The following is a 12,478-nucleotide window of genomic DNA, read 5'->3' as shown; positions in this document are numbered from 1 at the left end:
GATTGGCTTATTGAACTGTCCGATAACAACTTGGCAAGTGAATTAGTGGAAAATGGGAATTTTTTAAACTAATCAAAATTGAGGAAATTGTAATTTTTTTGATTAGATGAGACATTTCACGGACAAAGCTACTGGTGGAAATCCAAAATCGAGGAAATTTGGAGGACCCTGTTCTGAAAAAAAGTTGTTTCCCAAATATGAAAAAAAAAATAGGACAAAGTTTCCATAAACAATGCAGACATTTTCAAACACCTTTACCTTGAATATCTAGATCTCTTGATAATGGATACACTGGGTTAGGCAAGTGAACAGAGCCATTCCACCATTAATAAGAAGTCGTTCAATTATAAGCCCGGGCTTCATCCGTGTTGGTCCAGATTTGGGATTTATCAGTCAACCTAATTTGGTATAAATGACCCTCTGAGAATTTAAATGCTCGATTGCGCCAGAAAGCCATTTCGATTCTGGTTCGAGCGATAGTTTTTGTGGTGGAACTCTGCTTGCATGCGCTTCACATTCAGTGAAAATACAAAATTCGATCTGTGATATTTTTCAATTAAATGTTTAATTAACTTGTTTTGCCTGAGCCTTTTTTCATTATTTTTCAGTTGAGCTTACTTTCAAAGCATTGCATGATGAGGATGTGGTGATTTAACTTGGAGGATAAAAATTCACCCAGTGAAACCTATCGTGTGACTTGATTCATTTAAAAATTCTGGAAAGGCCGGAAGATTGGAGAACGATGGAAGTGGAGAACAAGGAAAAAGGGCGAAACATTTTCTGTTTCTTCTTCTTCGGAATGTTGTCGCTGATCTACGACGAAATTTGCTTGATTGCAGCCGAAGACATTTTGGCAGGATCAACGATCGCAACCACAGTGGTAATAATATCGATAGCCATTCCAGTTTTGGTTGTAAAGCTCGCAGCGCCATGGTTCTTCCAACGTATTTCATACTTCCATAAAATCTGTCTTGTTGTAACATTTTTCCTCGGGGGACTGGTGACTTTGGTTGTCTCACCGCGCATCCCAGGACGACTTGCGGGTGTAAGCATTGTGGAATCTGGGGTGGCTACTAGTGAGATTACTCTCCTCTCTCTTACCGCCTATTATGAGCACATTACAGTCAGTGCCTTTGTGGCCGGTGTGGGAGTATCTTCGTTTGTTGGACCCCTTTACTATACCAGTAAGTGAACAAAATCTTAGTTCTCACAATCATTTATTACTTACCAGCCAATGAATCAATTACCCAGAACTGGTTGATCAAAGCATAAATCTTGCAAATAAGATGGGGTAGAGAGTGTCTTTAAATCAGACATCAAAGGACTGGATCGGAACAAAGCTCAATCCTAGGTGAAATGCAACTAGCAATTTTATAAAGTGATACTCTGACCAAAAGATCGATTTTTTCTTTTTTCTTTAAATTTCAAAACTATGTTAACTAAACACGAAGTTACCCAAGTTTTAAGCCCTGATTTAAAAAAAGGCACCTGCTTATTTTAACTGGAACTTTCTTATTTAAAGGTCCGCCATTACTAATTTTAAGATCTTGAGATAGCTTGATCGAGGAGAAAATGACGTCAAAGACTTAATAGTTTAAGAATGTAATGCGTGTGTACGAGACTGAATTAATATGCAGCACGGGAGTTTCAGGGATGCAGACTCTTAAACTCGCGTTTTGCAAAATATATTATAAGCTGCTTTTACACGATGAAATTTTAAGCTTGTGAGTAAATGACGTCACTTTTCCCTAGAACCAACCCTCTGAGGTCCAAATGGTCAGTTTGGAACGTGAGTAATAGAGCTAATCGGCTAACTCAATGTTTTACCCAATTCAAACCATTTGGGATTAAAACGTTTTGTTCCAGGAATTTCCATATAATTTAAATATGAATACTACATTATCATGCAAATACAATACACAAAGAATCTTAGTTCCGGGAGATTTGAATTGGGTACAACGTTGAGTTAGCCGATTAGGTCTATGGCGGACCGTGAAATCAAAAACTTACGCTCAAAGTAAACAGCCTTTGAATAAAAATCAAAGCTCAAAAATATGCCAGGCTAGTGTTCAGCAATCAAACTTCAAAAATCTGAAGCTAAAAAGAATATGACTTTTTGATCGTAGTAGCACTTTAATTAAGAGCATAGCATTGAATGCCAGTTTTTATTCGTACTTTTCAAGGGAAACACTCCAGGTAAAATTTCGGATTCGCTTTTACTTTTATTCGCTCGCAAATCGCACACAAGCTTGAAAAGCGCGTGCGCGAAGTTAACAAAGCGCATGCGTGCATGGCGTGTATTTTGATTGCACCTGACTTCTCGGTGGCCATGTCACGGTAGAAAGATTAATAGCGGAGCTCCGCGCGCGCCAGCACCATACTTGAGAAAATATGGTAACCCATCGATGTGAGAAATTTTGGTCAATATTCAGCTTGGTAATGAGGCAGATAGGACAAAAACAATAGAAAGAAGTTGTAATGAATGTGAAAGATATTAGCATACCATCCACTTTCCTCTGTCTTTCTCCTGTACAATTTAAGCCCCTCTTTCAAGCAGAATTTTATTATATCGAAAGTGGCTTATTGCTGATTCATCTTTTATAGCGCATGTGCCAAAATTTAAGCCAAAGTGCATACGTGGCGTCATTCTCTTCCCCTGGGCCCTACGTTTCTTTTGGTCACTTGGTCGGAGAAACGATAGGCTTTGGGCGCAACGAATACCGGATGAACGTAAATCTCGGACATCCGGCAGGGCATGCGCACTTCTTTCAATTTTCAATAATCGTAAGTGAGGGGAGAGAAGATATTGGTATAATGGATGTTTTCTCAGTGGATCATTTTGAAGAAGCGTTTAAAAGGCTTTGATTGTGCTTGTCGGTTACCAAACAACAAAACAGGATGGTTAAGATCGAGAATGACTTCGTTGCGATGCGATAGGGAACTTAAGCAACGACAATGGCGACGACAGCGAGAACGTTTGCATATTTATGGACAAAAACAACTGCTTTGCACGCGCTGTACGTGCATTTTCACTTTTGTTCACTTCTTTGCCGTCGTCTGCTAAACAACAACGTGAAAAAGCCAAATTTGAGGTTTTATCAAGGACGTCAGTACTTGAGAAAAAATTTCATAGTCTCTCCTAACTGACCAGTGTCATTCTATAGTAACTACCACACCCTTGTCCCATTAAAAGGTTAAAATAGTCACGAAGTGATTACAATAACGCAAATTTGTATTTTGAGATGACGTTCTCGTTGCCGTCACCGTCGTCGTTGCTTACGTTCTCTTTCGTTTCGTTGACCATGTGACTAAAAGAAACGGGGAGCTCTGGGGACAAGAATGACGTGGATTTGAATGAAAATGGCGTCGTTGAAAAGTTAGCACAAATATGGTGTGTAATATGTCAAACCGTATACAAATGCTCACACCGTTCGGTAGACTCACACTAGAATAGGTTAAGCATTTTCTTAACGGGTCGGTCCGCGAGCTTTACGAGAGATCACTTTACGAGCATTTAATAATAATAATAATAATAATAATAATAATAATAATAATAATAATAATAATAATAATAATAACAATAACAATAACGACTTTATTTAACGAGGCTAACATATTTACTGGTGACCCAATAGTTTTCAATGTGGCCCTCAATCCGATCAAATTGGAATTTAGAAATGTTGGTGTTTGAGGAGAGGGGAAAACCGAACCCGGAGAAAAACCTCTCGGAGCAGAATAAAGAGCCAACAGTAAACTTTACACACATATCGCCACGAGTCCAGAATCGAACCGGGGCCACATTGGTGAGAGACAAAAGCAATCATAGCTTCCCAGGGCTCCGTTCTCAGGGCTTCGTCACGCGTTCCTCCCCCACGAACGTCTGCTGAAACGAAAAACCACTTCATTTTAACGGCTGTTTGTCCACTATTTAAACAAACCAATCAGCATTGACTAATTGGGGTGTGCATAGCCAACTACAGGCTGCCAAAAAATGCCATACGAAACACGAGTTTACTCAAAACTGGAAAACGGCCTATGATTGGACCGTAATTCACGAACGGAAGTGGCTTTGCGTTTCAGCAGAGGTTCCTGGGGGAGAAACGCGTGACTAAGCCCTAAGAACATTTGCGTGGGAGACTAATGTAATCACCACTACGCCATCCCTGCTCCATAACGAGAATCACTGCCACCATTCTAACCTAGATAATAAACTAGTAGTAATCAAAGATCATGAGAGTGCTTTCGAGGCCGTCACGTAAATATATATACCTAAAATAAATGATTTCCCTATCTGACTTTCAACCCCGGTCTATTGCTAAACTGATCGGCAACGAAGGTTTTACAGACAGATATATCATAATGTCAAAGTCCGATTCCAGCTAAGTGGTCCCCTGTACAAACTGCGACTTGTTGATACGTTGCGTGACAGCGCCAGTTTCCGTAGGCTCACAATTGTTACCCTTCGAATTTCGTTAATCGGCAGCGTAAACAAACTCCTTGCAACTGATTCAAGTATTATCCCCGATGAATGAAGTAGACAATATTAATAAATGCTAAGCTCAAAACGTTTAAATAACGTCATACTCGAAAGGAATATTGAATATAGTACTTACCCAGCTTCAAAGTTCCATCGCAAAAACGAAGAAAGAAAGACCAAAGATCAGCCGCAAAGACGCGCTCACATGGCCTGCTCACATGCTCACAAATTTGTCACATGTCTTAGTAACGGTACCAGTTTACTGGCCGTGACATGCCCCTGCAAAACTCAAGCGGGGTGGCCATTTTGGTGTCCTTACAGGAATGCCACGAATGTGGATTTTTCCCGCTTATAACCTTGCACAGGACAACCACCTCTTCTGCATTTCTTTTTCTTTGGTTTTCATTTGACGATCCAGAACATCAGGAAAGTCCGAGTTCACGCAGTTATGCGTCTAGTTAGTTCTATTTCATACCCTTTACCAATTGTGGTAAACTTGTTATATCTTTCCCCCGATCTTTCCGCCAAGAGAACCCTGTTTGAGCCTTGGTCACGGTAGTTGCCTGTCTGTGAGCCGGCCGAAAAGAAAATAATTAGCCTGGTAAATGCGCTAAACGTGTTAGAAGGAGCAGAAGTAGAAGTATCCGAAGAAGTATTCTTATGTTCTTTCCCGATTGCTGACTTTAAATCCAATGAAGTAAAAGCATATGAAATGAAAGAAAAGGCTACTTTGAATCACGCCACAAAGCTGTTAGCAAGGATAAACTAATTGCGCCTTAGTCTTGTCGTAATTCGCTTAGGAGCTGGGTAGTTGCGCTTCTAGAATACCCCGGCCACTATTGTATTCTTGGCTTGCACTCTCGTGATTAGACGGCCATGTTGCTCTACAAAACAAAAGCAAAATCTCATTCACGGTTTGCGTTATGATAGAACCAAATTCCCAAAAGACTTTTTCGCCATTGTTCAGTACACCAACATGGCCGCCATGGCCGTGGCCGTCAGATGCAAGCCAAGGATCTTTGTGCAACGAGAAATATAACAATAGACGCTATTCATATGCAAATTAAGTGGACGGGTATTCTAGAATCTAGTGGGCTGTTTTTTTGTGTTTTATGCGATTCTGTTAAAAACTCAACAATCAATTTTATCTGCAGGTTTAACTACATGGACATGTGTATCGCCCCGGACAGCCATCATGATAACCATTCCATGGCCTGCTTTGTTCTTTGTTCTTTACGCCCTCTTAGATAAAGAGCCAGTCACGCGGACAACAGCACCTTCACCAGAGAGTCAGGATATTTCACAGAACCCGAAAAAATCCGCAGAGGACACCCAACAGTACGTTACGTTTGCAGATAAAATACATGTAGCAAAAGACATTTTTCCATACATCATTTTTCTATTCATAACTTACTTCTCCGAGTACCTTTCAAACCATGCTATTATAACCACCATAGCATTTCCTAACGCGCCCTTTAGGCCGCGGGATCACTATCCATATTATTTGCTCTCGTATCACATTGGCAAGTTCCTAGGCCGGTCACACTTGTTTCTAGTCTCTGCTGTCAGTCCGGGTCTAGTGCCTTACATCAAGGTCAGTCGTACTTGGATTTTAGCATTGATTTCGTTTCTACACTGCTTTGCTTTCGTTCTCGCGTCGTGGTTTCGATTTGTTCCTTGTGTAGAGATAATCATTGCACTCTGCGCAACCGAGGGTTTCACAGCGGGATCGATGTATCTGAACTCAGCACATACGGTCTCTGATTTGATATCAAATCAGACGAGAAGAGAGTTTGCACTGAGTCTGTTGACTGTAGGAAATGCCTGTGGGAAGCTTACTGCTGGCTTAATTGGTTTGTTTCAAGAAAGAATTCTCAAGAAACATTGTATTGAGGACCTTAAGCTGGGAGAATATTGTTTAACAAGACATGCACACACAGCTGGATGGATAAAAAACTTACACTGTTAGATGGGTTGCATGCACTTGATTACTAATCGTATTTTCTACGAATAAAGTTTCAAAAACTCACTTTGAATACAATAATTGTTTTTTTTCCCTATGAATAGCAAAGATATCGTTGATGTCACCTCATTATTATTTGTGCCAGCCATGGGCCGGTTGCTCGAAGCCTATAGCTAGTTAACGATAACCGTTGGTTGAGAGATAGCAGAACCTGTTGGTTTTCATGGTATTTAACCATGCTTCCAGCAACCCGGGCCAGAGCCAGAGAGAAACAGTTCTTTTGTTTCAAGGGTTGGCATATTTGAAGAACAAATGAATGTTTGTAAACAGATGTCTTCCCATCTTCCCTATAAATTGCATGAGTCATGGAGATCTCGCGGTGCCTCCAGATGTGGAGCTTTGCTCTAGACTGCGTGGTTATCCTTTTCTTCCCAGTGGCCACTTAAAGGGCTTACTTTTTACTTGACAATGGGGGACCCCTCGGTCCTTATTAACCCTTTTACTCCCAGTGGTCACTTAAAGAGCTTACTTTTTACTTGACAATGGGGTGCCCCTCCGTCCTTACTAGCCCTTTTACCCCCAGGGTCACTTAAAGGATTAAACTAGAACCATGGTCCCAGGCTGCTAAGACAGATAAGGATCCTTGAGGGTCCAATATATGCAGTTCAGAAGTAATAGGTGATTTCAGCTTTTTTCCCCGATTGACAACAAAATAAGTCCGAAAAACTGACCAATGCACATACCAAGTACCCCAAAATCTATCCTTGTAAATCCAAAATGCTGAAATTTAATATAAGTGACTAGAAACCTTAAAAATTGGAACGGCGTGGTCCCGGTTGTTTCAAGACCAGAGAACTTTATCCACTGGATAAGTCACTATCCAGAGTATAATATATTAATGTGCTTGCATATTCACGGTTACAAGTGCAAGTACTAAATCTTTGCATAGATCGAAACAGTTGGATAGTAACTTATCCAATGGATGAACTTATTTAGCCCTTGAACATCAACAGTACTGGGGCATGAATAAGCCAAAAAAGGGGACCACATCTGCCAGTGATATGGACCATGAAAGAGGGTTCCAGTTCAATGGGGGTACAAATGTGCCCACACATGTAACCCAAAAGAGTATAAATCCAAGAAGGATCCAAATATATGGACACACTGGGTCCAAATCCTCTGCGACATGTGATCTGAGGCCCTTTATCACTTTGCAACAAGAGAAGGACAAAAAGGATGCCTCAGATGGTAACTCTTCCAAGATGCTGAGCTGTTCAGTTGCTCAGTTAATTACGGTACCCATAAAGGTAACGCTACGTTCCCAGCCCCTCATTGACTTACGTATGACTAATAATCATGATAAAATAGTTAATTCGGGTGTCATTCCACAGGGTATTAGAGACCACTCCCTTGTTTACTTAGTTCGCAAAGCCCAACGAATTGGCCGACAAGTTGCAAAAACTTCAAAATCGAGCCGTTAGGGTAATAACTAAATCTGCTATTCCGTACTAGACTTGGGTGGGATAGCCTTTATACCAGGAGATTAAGCAAAACGCGAGGAAAGGACAAAGAAACAAAGAAACTCCGGAGTACTTGAAAAGCCTGTACATACCATACAGTACCGATAATGAACTCAGAGACAAAGGCAACAAACTTGTACTACCTAAGCCCCGCACTGATTTTTTATTAAAACTGTGACGAAGCTTCTCCTACAGTGGGCCTTGTTTATGGAATAGCCTCCCAGCTAATATGAAAAAGAGACTAAATCTTTTAAGACGTTTAAACACGATTTACATTTATTAATGTCCTCTCCGTACTCCCACACAGCAAACGTGTAAATCAGCTTTACTTTTAATGTTTTGTAACTGATGTTTTTTACCGTGTCTAAATGAATTCTACGTGTACCTGTACTTGTATCCCTATTGGGAGTAAGGATGTCCCTTTGGTAACGCTTGGGTCTCTCACCTCTACGAATCAGTTCGTATGTGGGCTGAGTTTCAGTTGATCTCAATTTACTCTGAGGGTTTTTTTCCGGGCACGCCAGTTTTCCTCCCTCAGCAAAATCGACGTCCAGCTTATTCAGGGTTTGTGCTGGATTTTGTCTATAAAATTCCAGGAGTATTCAAGGGGTTTTCAAGAACCAGGAATTGAGTTTTCAAGGAGTCTTTATAAGAAGATTTCTACGCCATACATAGTGTTACAATGTTTTCTTGGCTAAAAAAGCTTACCTTGATATTTCTTACCACATCCTGAAAGTTAAGTGCACCCACGGGCATTTTAATTTTTGGTTTTAATGTTTCCCTAATAGTCAATTTTGGGCTCAATTTCTGAAATGTCTCTAACTTAGCACGATGCAATCTCAACAATTTTAACCCAAGCAAAAATTAAAGGAGTTTTCAAGCGGTTTTCCACAAAATTCTTTTTTCAAAGGGCTTCTCAAGCGCCCTTGAAGTCCAAAATTAAATTCCAGGGCTTTTCAAGGACTTCAAAGAGTAGCACGAACCCTGTTATTCCCTCTGGCTGTGGTTTCTGTGCTCGGAGGTCATGCATGGATTGCGTTCAGGGGCAGAGCGACTCGCCGAGCTGCGCCATTAACAATCCAGTCTCTGACTGCAAGACAGGGCGATTAGCAAGCCAGATATGACATTGAATACATCCATCACTTTTGTGCATTTTTTTATACCAGTAATAACGCATGGGTTCCTTCTGCAGGTCATAGTTAAATACCGGGGAAGAGACTACAGACTGTATGTAAAACAAAAGACATACACTTGGAGGAAAACAAAAAAGCTCGGTGGAAACATTTAAAAGACTTTGATTTGTTAGCCTCCGGCTCAATACCGATTCAACTACAGAGGAACGCATGCTCAATCGGGTATTTTATTTGTATCAAACTTTCTCGTTCCCAGTGTTCGCTTTTCTCTGGGTCGTCACCGAGAACACGGGGTGCTAACCACTTAGTCAAATAATCCGGATGGAATAATCGTTGCACAAAGGTAAGCGATTTTCCAAATTTATTGACCAACCGGATGAGAATAACCTGCGATCAGGCCCATTTTTAGCTTCGCTCATATGTCCTCTTATGTCGTCGCTCGCTAAAATTGGGCCTGACCAAAAGTCTCTCAAGAATTCCGGACGGTCGGCCAAATTTTGGCCGACCAAACTCGTGATCTGATTGGCTGTTGAAATGCCGGAAGTGAAAATGCCATCGTGATTGCGCGGAGCTCTCGCGAAATCCTCAAGAGTAATCCGCCATAAGTGTACGAAAAAATTTGCTCCCTTTTTTTCTTACAATGCCGTGGACGGTGCAACTTGATTTTATTTGTATAAATGGAGATATGCCATCTGAAACATCTCATAACTTGTCCAGAATCGGGTTTGAATCTCTGGAACGAGTGAAATTAGCGATTCCGTTGTCGAGCTCTGTGGCCATGGGGTTGAAAGTACTTTGGCACAAACTTCCCTGATGTTTAGAAAGCTAAATAGGTGGTTCTTTCAAATGGCAATGAAAGCCGATGCATATTGGTTTCCTGGATGAGACAAGGGACATATATATCAACAGGAGGAGATGCTGATAAAATCGCAAGTTACACGAATGCATGTTTTGAATATCTATGTAGCCCGTATCAAATATCAAACGGCTTCATTTATTTACTGTACATGACACGGTTTGTTTGCACACTTCATGATATTTCCACTTGATTTAACTTAAAACTCGCACTCCAGAAACTAAAATGGCATGTTTCCAGAGAGATCAATTGTACAATAATAAAAGAACTTTGCGAGTCCATCTTACTGTTCGTACTCCATCAAAAGATTAACGGCCAAACTTATCATGATTTTACTGCGCGCAATTCTAGAAATACACTGCAACTGAAGATATTACCCGAAAAAATCACCAAAGAAACCTTCATGGGCAAGCACGTTAAAGGAATAATGTATTTCTCTTTTTTTTTTCTTTAAAAATCTATTGCCAAACCGTCCAACGACAAAATGCTAGGTTATCTCAATTACAAATTAAGATGTCAAGCTTAAAAGATTGCATATTCAGTGAAGAATATGGAAGAATATGGAAGGGAGAATTACACCGGCCTTTGCCGCAATATAGTCGTCGAAAACATTCCCCATGCTTTAAATGTGTTTTTCTCAAATTAAAGCCAACGGTAACTTTCGAATTCGTTCATAATATTCCTCCCACGGTAATTAACTCTGGTCAAAACAAAATAGCGTGAATCTGCCGTCCACGCGTGTATTGGTGTAATGGAAGTAAATTTGATTGGCCGATGAAGGACATGGCAATCAATCAAAAAAAGTGGGCGGAAGGAATTTCGAAGAGGAATTTGGTCAGGCTCTATTTTTCGTTTCGCCAACTCCACATTACGTACCACGCGAAACTAAAATAGAACCTGATCGCAGGTTAGGATGAGAATGGCGCTTACCATTTACTACTTGGCATTCCATCCAGCATATGTACCCGATCTTGTGAGAGAGGGCCTGGAAACGGAACGATTCTCGCAAATATGGTAAGGGCACTTCCCGAATACCATTTCGAACATAAAACGTTCCGAGGACTACCTCTGGAAGTTGTCCACAAGTTCCGAAAAGATTTTTCCAGGAAATTGCCTTTCCATTAGACCTCAAACCAAAATTTCCGGATTTTTTGGCTAAATGGCAAGCACAGACTCTAGCCACGGCCAAAAATACACACAGTTGTGGTAATAGAGAGCTTTAAATAGCAAACACAACAGCGACGGCATCGAAAACGTCACAAATTTGCATATTAAGGACGTTCGCGCCCATTGCCATTGCGCATTTTTTCATGCATGTCACGCACACGTCATGCATCGCAGACCACGAAGGTAAGCACGATGCTAAAGGCGCAAACGTTTTCCACAAGAATGGAACGTGAAAGCATGTGGCATCATGGGATAGCTGTGGACCCAGGTCTTCTCGGAAATGTCATGCAATGGTGTGGCAGTGTGAATATACCATCGCTTTGGGAATTAAAGTTTATCCTCAAGTGCTGACGTTCTTCATAAAACCTGAAATTTAGTTATTTCACGTTGTCGTTTTGCTGACAACGGCAAAAAAATGAACAAAAGTGAAAACCGCACGTGCAGGGCGTGCAAAGCCATTGTTTTTGCCCACATACAGATTTTTTTAAAACTTGCCAAGCAGAAAGGTAATGATTTACTTTTGCCACAAAGGCAAAAAATTGGGTACACTTTTAGACGATTTGCATTATTTTAAGACGATCTTAACTTACAACTGTCAGCAATAACAAAGCTACATTCGTGAAATTTCGATCAGGTAAACGTACTCAATTCAATATAAATAATATAAATAAATTATTCTTTGCAGCTGATGTCTTTTTCTGAGGTGAAATAGACCTTGAAAAACGATACATATTAGTCTAAGAAAGAAAACTGCGGGTCGCACGAGAGCATAAAAGGCGAAGTATTTGTAACTTCTCATGCACAGTTTTTTTTTTGTTTTTTGTTAAAATGGACAAAATCAGAAAAGGAAGTGATGTACGGAAAGAAAAATAGGGGTCACCGAGCTTTCAAGAGAGTAAAGTCGCAGCGAAGTTTTCTCCTCTAAATTAGGCGCCGCTCATAACAATTTCATTCCTGAGGAATAACCAAAACACTCCAACAGTAATCAAACTAAATTTAAATTTTTCTGCTGTTTCTTTTCTGAATAGTTGATTGAATTCAACATGCACATAAATGTTCCTGTGCCATTTATTGTTTACATTAATTAGCAATAAAGGAGGTGGAACTATCTGTCACTGTTATTAGATTAGCAGATTTTGAAGTTCTGAACACGTTGGTTACAGAAGATTGTGCAGTCCTTTTATCTCTCCCTCTCACTTGCGTGACCAAAGCGGGTGATTCGACAAACTGAAAAGGGCCTGCGAGCAGTCTATATACGGGCACAAGTGACGTTTTGAAAGTTGTCAAAAGTGCATGAGCTGTGGGTGCAACATGAGAACTTTCAGAACATCAAAAGTGGCCATAAGTCATAAAATGCACAAG

At 40.5% G+C, this 12,478-nt stretch overlaps 1 protein-coding gene across 1 annotated transcript in view; it reads left to right on the top strand.

Annotated features, from left to right (window-relative positions):
• The window catches only part of LOC138003060 (uncharacterized), a 7,507-nt gene extending 1,061 nt beyond the window's left edge, over positions 1–6,446 (top strand). The window contains exons 2-3 of the mRNA XM_068849005.1: positions 609–1,184; positions 5,632–6,446. Of these exons, the coding sequence (XP_068705106.1) occupies positions 743–1,184; positions 5,632–6,446 (1,257 nt within the window). The 5' untranslated portion in view covers positions 609–742. The remainder of the gene's footprint in view (positions 1–608; positions 1,185–5,631) is intronic.
• The last annotated feature ends 6,032 nt before the right edge of the window (positions 6,447–12,478 follow it).

Source organism: Montipora foliosa, chromosome 5 (genome assembly GCF_036669935.1).
Source record: "Montipora foliosa isolate CH-2021 chromosome 5, ASM3666993v2, whole genome shotgun sequence".
Taxonomy (NCBI): domain Eukaryota; kingdom Metazoa; phylum Cnidaria; class Anthozoa; order Scleractinia; family Acroporidae; genus Montipora; species Montipora foliosa.
This window is presented reverse-complemented; position numbering and strand designations above follow the sequence as displayed.